Source organism: Drosophila santomea, chromosome 3R (genome assembly GCF_016746245.2).
Source record: "Drosophila santomea strain STO CAGO 1482 chromosome 3R, Prin_Dsan_1.1, whole genome shotgun sequence".
NCBI lineage: Eukaryota > Metazoa > Arthropoda > Insecta > Diptera > Drosophilidae > Drosophila > Drosophila santomea.
The window spans coordinates 7,769,878-7,777,255 of NC_053019.2; the positions used below are offsets into that span (position 1 = coordinate 7,769,878).

Sequence of the window (7,378 nt, forward strand, 5' to 3'; positions counted from 1 at the left end):
TGCTCACAATTATCTGATTAGGGGCGTGGTGCAAAATAATGCATCTGAACCAACCCGCCCCAACATATAATGGTACAATATCAATCTTAATATTAAAACAAAACGGATCTAGTTTGAACGTGGCGCGCTAAAGCAGCCAAGCAGTTGAAAGTGCAAGCAGTTTGTGGTGAATTTGACTGCCAAACTGCTTTTCCAGGGATCTTTCGATCTGTTGGAGGAAAATTACAAGACTAATATCAATTAAATTAAATAATTGGAAAGGTTTGATGATTTTGTTATATTCTGGCTCATAAAATTGTATATATTTTGTTCACAAGCATTTGTCGTTGTCTTAATAAAAACATGGAAATCATTTAAGCGCATAGATTACATTGTAGTAGCTAATATCGGTCTTCGAACTTGTTCTTGATTCATCCTGATTTATAGTTTTTGATTACCGAGACTAGCTTTTTGGGCATTTCTGTTATCACTATGCCCCTTTAAATTAAATTGTACGTGAAAATTTGCTATATTTAAACAAATTTAAATAGAGAAATTTGACATCTGATATTACTAGAAGTTTAGTAACCAATCCGTATGCCTTTTACGGAGTTTTCAGTACATATTTTTTGCTTTAACTTAAGATTTATATTTAAATTATCTTTAAGTATTCTAAGATTTTTTATTGTTTACACTTTTGGTTACTTATATAAACAATAATTGCTTTTCGTAATTAAAATTTTATATGTAAGATATTTAACAAAGCAGATGGTGTTTCACGGTGTTTTATGGTGTTTAAGCCAAATGGATCAACAAATTCGTTCCTGGCAAAGTTCCAGATTTGTTTTAGACGCCCACTTCTATCGACATTAAACAAAAAACCTGTACTTGACATGTAGACAATATTTGCTTAGCTCAAACGAAACCAAGTCATAAATATATTTAAGATTTCTTTAGTATTTCGATGCAAATAACATTAGGAAAACACGAACTTTTTTCGAACTAGAGAACTTTGATTTTTTGCAAACTCAACGCAGCACAATCACAGTATTAAACAGCAAACTATTATTTCACTTCAGCACACAATTTGGTGGCTTTGTCACATCTTCAACGAGATACTCACCCAATCGAATTTCACGTGCCGCTGCCCGCGTTCCACTGTGATGACAGCCCCTTGGCAGTGCATATAGAGTCACAGAGCGGAGCATCATCATCGCCAGCTATCATCAACATCAACTCGTAAATCCAACACCACGACCTTTGTTTACAACCGCGTTCGTCGTTGGGGATGTGGGATGGAAACAGTGGGAAACTGAGCTCTGGAGCCGCGGAATCTGGGCCACTGCATCCTGGCCAAATGATCCCAGCCGAATGACCGGCCGTGGCCGTCTGTGGAGGCGGCTCGTTTTGGAATCGAGAGATTGTCGGCGGATTCTGGTTCCAGGTTCCAGCAACAGCATCCAATAAGCGTGTAAGTCGGAAGCAGTGTTGACGCTTTTCTAGATGTTTACCTAAATATGTAAGGAAATTAGTTGTAGCTAAAAATATACAAATATATTAGTAGTATTTCTGAATGATTTTATTTTTTAAAACGTTTATTTTATATTGAGAACATTTTAAGATAGTAACGTTGAGTATAAAAATATAACTTAAATTGTGTTTTTACCAAGTTACAAAATGTTGATTTTACTGAAATCTCAATATATGGTTATCATTATACTTTTTTTCAAGCTCAAAGTCTAGGAGGACATCACTGGTCCTGAGGTAAACATTTGAGGGAACTGCGCAGGCGTTAACTCCGGTTTCATATCCGCCTCCATCAGGCTGGAAATCGCTGGTGGAGGAGCAACTGACAGTGGGCTCTCTTTGAACTCTTTGTCGAGCTCCTTAGCCAGGCCTTACTGTTGCCATTTTCTGCGGCAGGGTGGCGGAAAGGAAAAACCCGATTTCCACCCCTAAACTGGCCAGAGTCTCACGGCTCGCGTTCCAATCGACTTTTGCCGACTCTCTCCCTCAGGGGAGGTTTTCGTCCGAAAATCAATAAAAGTCACGTCGACGTCCATGTTGCTCGTTGCTCTGCTCCTGCCGCTGAGGCCTCAACCTCCGACTCCGACTCCGGCAGACAATGAAATGATGTCCTGGCCAAAGGACGACGGGATGGGAGGTCTGCGAGGCGGCGGGGCTGGGAGTTTCAGACGAGGACGCACGTGTTGTCTCTGGACTTCTGCCTCGAATGCGTGCGAGTAGCAGCAACAATACCAATTACAATAAAGACAGACATTTAGCCAGGATTCATTGCGAGGGGGCCCGGGACAGGGACTCCAACAAGACATGTGAAAAAAAGGACTAGGGGCGAGGATGAAAAATTTGCCAAATGTGTTCCAGCAACGGGTTTCTAATGGAAACAATTAAGTCATTAGCAAGTGTTGATTTTGGTGAGCGATGCGAGCCGGGTTGGGGATTTAGTTAAACTAATGTGCTCCGGCCATAATGGAGTCCTTTGGGGACTTCGGATGCGATCCCCGCACACAAGCTCCCGAATAGTTCTTGTCCAGTGGCCCAGACCCAGCTCGTTGGGCCGCCTTACAAATGCCTCGCATTTCTCTCAATTACAGTGAACAACTTCCATTCGAAAAAGCAACACTCCCCGTTTTGGCCATGTGAGTGTTTACGTCAAGAGGTGAACTGACTGCCATTTTTTAACCATGATTGAAGAGTTAAATGCTGTGGCACTTTGAGCGGGCTCAGTTAACTTTCTGGCAAATGACTTTCGGCAGTGTTAACCGTTGGCATACCAGCTCAGGATGGAGGTTACATTCCGTTTTTGGTGTCAAGGTGGGACCTTGGGGCCCAGATGGGAGCTGGGAACTTATCTTAAAAGATCTCTTATTCAATGTGGTTTTAGAGTGAAAGAGGTAAGAAGTAATGATTCAAGTAATTGATTCAGAACCATAATGCTGATTAAAATTAGTTTTTGATTTTTAATTTGCATCTCCATTTACTATGTACTTTAAGATTCCTGCTCCAGAAATCTGTAGAATACTTTTGGCATAGCCTTCTTTCCTTGTTTAGTTTTATTAAATACCAAACCCTTCTATTCGTGGCTTTCAGACGTGTTTATTCTCTCGTGGTAGCTAACTTACCCGGTATACAGACCAATCCAACCACATAGGAAAAGACTGATTAAACTTTTTAGAGAACGTTATTTACTTAAGCATATTATTGTGTGTTTGCATAAGCCGACGGATGCAGAGCAACATTCATAAGGCACAAGCGGTGGCTCAGATCCAAGTGTGTCCGAAAATAATGAAGACTGAATGGGAGGGAGCTAATTGAATGAATCATTAATAATATAAACACGGACCGCATCCGGGGACTGGCGAATTGCCGAAAAAGCGAGACGAGAGGCGAGAGTGAGGTCCAGAGGTTCCAGTCTTGTTGCGTGGGAATGGAAATTGTTGTGATGTTGGTGGCTTATTACGACAAGGAGGGCACTGGGATGACGGTCTGGAAGAGATGCAGTCGCGCATCGGCGTGGCCCAACTTGTTGGTGGCATTGCAGTAGTAGTCCCCGAAGTCCTCCTCTCCCACGCTATCGATGCGCAGCACAGAGGTCGTGGTTCCCGAGGAGGATGCGGTGTTGGCCACCTCGTGGTGCCGGCTGGACTGCAGGGGCACTCCGTTCTTGTGCCAAACTACAGTCGGAGCCGGGTAGCCCTGCACAGAGCACTCCAGCTCGGCGGAGTGGGACACCATCTGGGCGATCTTGGGCCTCTGGACGGCGATCTGTGGCCGGAACTCCACCTCCACCCGGATCAACCTCTTGTCCGGCTGGCCCTCTCCGTTCTGCGCGATGCAGTAGTAGCCGCCGCGATCCATCCGGTGCACTGCACGGATCCGGAGAGTTGGCTCCGCCAGCAAATGGCCACCGGCTGGCATCACGGCATTATGTTCGCGGGCCCAGGAGACCGTGGGCTTGGGAAAGCCATTGGCGTGGCAGGTCAGCTCCAGATTCTGGCCCTCCGTCACCAGGGTGCTCTTAGGGGTGTTCTCCGCAATCACTGGTGGAGTCTTGATCTGCAGGCTCAGCTTCTTGGTCACCTTCTCCGTGGCCGAGACGAGCACCTGACACTCATACGGACCCATGTCACTGACTTCGATGTTCTGAATGCGGAAGGTGTAGGTGGCGCTGCCGGTCTTGGGTCCTTCGGTGACCGTTACGTTGTACCGCTGGTCGGGCAGACTAAGGATATTCCGCATGGAGAGCACCACCGAATTGGTGTCCGACTCGCTGGGACGCTTGGCCCAGCTCACCGAGAGCTGTCCCACCTCCTCCACGGTGCAGTTGAACTCCACGGAGTCGCCCACACTGGCCACCACGTCCTTGCTGATCTGGCTGATCACTGGCGCTCCAAGCACCGACTCCAAGCTAATCGCCAGGCAGAATATTAGAACGATATGAAGCCGCAGACTCGCCATGGCTGGTCTGTAAGAAATCAAAAGTGTATCAATTTATATTACATAAAACAGTTTAATATGAAGTCTTTTGATCGCTTCTTTTGCTAAATGCTTCCCAAGTACTTTAATGAAAAATCTTTACCCATCTTACATTCTTCGAATTCAATATAATGAGCCGAACTAAGGTCTAATATTAAGGGAGAACTCAAAGTTCACTATATAGCAATAGATCTTTAAATAAGAAAAAAAGATTTAATCCACTAAAAGTTCACTATATACCAATAGATCTTTAAGTAAGGAGAAAAGATTTAATTCACACACTCGTTTTAACACATCTATAATGCTTGTACACACTTTTCAGTTTTATCGTCTTATTTAAATAATATTCATACATTTATGCTTATTTACAGGATGTTGCTGTTGATTTCGTGACTCTTTTCCCTCGATTATCTCGGATGTTGTGGGTTCAATGCGCTTCACTTCGCGTTCGGGACTCGACTGAATTGTCGGAGCTCTGCTCAAAAATCCGTATCGCTGCTGAGGTTCTGAGTACGAGTATCTCTATCTGAGAATCGAGTTATTTTTGTTGCTGTATTCTTCCTGCTGACGCGCCGACGTCGAGTGCTCAGTTTCTCGAGGAGAGTCCCGAAATTTGTACACCGCGAGAACGAAGCACACAGACATCATTATGATTGATTACCGCGCCAGTGTCTAGACAACGTAACTTCTTAGTGGGTACACTCGCAGAAACGGAGAGTTGATACATTATTGCGCTTATTCTTTAATAAGGAGATACATAAACGTAATCACGGAAAAATAATAATGGGAACTATTAAAAATAATTTATAGGTAATTATTAATATTAATCAACCGAAATTCATGTTTGTAAAACAAAATATTTTACCTTTTATAACATACATTTTTTAAGCCTACTAGACTAATTTGTTTCAGTGCATTTGCCGAAGAAGAAGTCATCGACGTTTTGGATCTTATCACCACCCCTCGGTTATGTACTTTGACGCCTTCACAGTATTTGTATCTGTGTTTGTTCAGTATCTCTATCTGTATTTTGTATCTGTGTTTGCCTTTCAGCTCGTATTTAAATTGTTTACTTGTGTGCGAGTTTGACTTCGGGCTCAGTTATCAATGCACTTTCCTTCTGCTCTTTAATTGATATGTTTTGCTGCTTCCTCTGCCCCCTGCCCCCTGCCCCTCCCACTTGGCAGCCCCCGCCCCCCAAGATAAGCGGTCAGTTGCAAAAACAAAGCGCCAGCGAAAGCGGTCGCAGGCGAACTGAGAGACAGCGTGCAAAATTCCGAATGCAAATTCAAATTTGTGCGCCATTTGGCCGTAAACGTTTCGGGATTCGTGGAAGGACAATAAAAGAGCAGCGGCGGGGTGGGAAAGTTGGAAGTCTACCCATTTATGTGATTTATGGCATGGCGCGCGGAACAGCAACAACAACGAAGGCAAGCGGATCCTGGAATATCCTGGCCGCTCTGGAAATGCCAGCGATCCCTGCGCCGCGTATTGCTGACTCTTTTTGAAATCCTGAAGCAGGGGCGCATGCGCGAGAAGGAAAAACAAGGGGGTGGTACACAGGGCATTGGGTGGGACTTAAATCGAGTCCTGCTGCAGCCATGCTGGAAAATTCGGAGGGAAATTTAAAGAGCAGCATTCGGGAAATTTCAGCACCTTTAACTAATGTTATTCACACAGTATTCTAATGTGTGGAAGGTTAGTAGCTTCATTTATATGTATATATGTATCCATATATTGATTAAAGTTGCATTTATCTTGGACAATATGCACCTGCACCCTCCGCACTGAAATGGATAATGATTCTTTTTATATAATAAAGTGTTTTATAGCTTATATTGAGTTTAGAATAACCTATCAGAGAGTATAATATTTGATGAGTGCATGGATCTGCGCCAATTAGTTCCTATGGAAGCCAGGCGAATAACACAACTTAAAAGTTGTCGCAAACCGCTTTATGTCACTTGTATAAAAACACAACGATTCTGAACTTTAAACTTTTGTCTCCAATTGGGCAATCGCATTTAATTTCCACATTTCCAGCGTGACTTCTGATCAGCTTGAGGCCAAGTCCAAGTCTCCCCGTAAGACCCATCGAGGGTAACCCGGCTTTACTCTGGGAGATGATTGATGACGACGCTGTCTGTCTGTCTGTCTGCCTGGCGAAGAAATTCCCCCGAAGAGCGACGAAACTATGGCCACAGTTTCTGGAAAATTAAATCACATCTTAAATCGTTTCGGTGACTTCTGCTGAAATGAGGCTGTTCCCATGGGAGGGCAGCTGCATCTGTCGCACTCGTACTCATACTCATACTCATACTCATACTGCCCATATCCCGGAATCCTCGTCTGTGAGTGCACATTCGAATCAGATAATTGTAAATTGTGTAAAATAATAAATTTCCAGTTAACTATCTGTGGACCGCATAGGGCGCTTCTATTCCGTCCCCTTCCCGCTCTCCACTGTTGGCTCTCCTGGTCCTCAGATGCATTCTGGCAGCGTCATTATGACCATTGGCTCTTGGCTGCCTCCTGGATGCAGGCTGAGGTCCTGGTCCAAGTCCTGGCTGCTTCATGCAACGCTCGACTTGGCTCGACCGAACTGGACACACACTGAAATCAAACGAAAGAGACGGCTAGTCGGCGTGCGACAGAGAGGGCTGCCGCTCGCATTCAGGCATCCAGGCATTCAGGCGCAAGCGGATCCAAAACAGAAAATGTCAAATTTTGTAATTTATTACCCGAATCCTGTTTCTGTCAGTGACTCTTTGGGTGTTTCGCTTCGGCAGCGGCACACACGGGGGCATTCAGCATTCAGGGTCGCCGAACGGCGAGGGGAGAGGGGAGAAGGGAGAGGTCCTTTGTCACACACTGCGTGTGAATTTGTGGCCCAGTTCCGCAC

At 44.6% G+C, this 7,378-nt stretch overlaps 1 protein-coding gene across 2 annotated transcripts; it reads right to left on the reverse strand.

The window, feature by feature from the left end:
* Positions 1-3,162: 3,162 nt before the first annotated feature.
* Positions 3,163-4,950, reverse strand: LOC120453764 (protein amalgam). Of its 2 annotated transcripts, none has more exons than XM_039638599.2 (2): positions 4,846-4,950; positions 3,163-4,465 (listed from the first exon to the last, which is right to left on the reverse strand). In XM_039638599.2, exon 2 carries the CDS (start codon positions 4,456-4,458, stop codon positions 3,457-3,459), a length of 1,002 nt encoding a protein of 333 aa, XP_039494533.1. In that variant the 5' UTR covers positions 4,459-4,465; positions 4,846-4,950; the 3' UTR covers positions 3,163-3,456. The 2 variants fall into 2 exon arrangements, with proteins under 2 accessions (XP_039494533.1, XP_039494532.1); XM_039638598.2 differs by having other exon boundaries at positions 4,830-4,950.
* Between the last annotated feature and the right edge of the window lie 2,428 nt (positions 4,951-7,378).

Coding starts and splice junctions, on each gene's coding strand:
- LOC120453764 (XM_039638599.2), bottom strand. CDS start 4,458: ATGGCGAGTCTGCGGCTTCATATCGTTCTAATATTCTGCCTGGCGATT.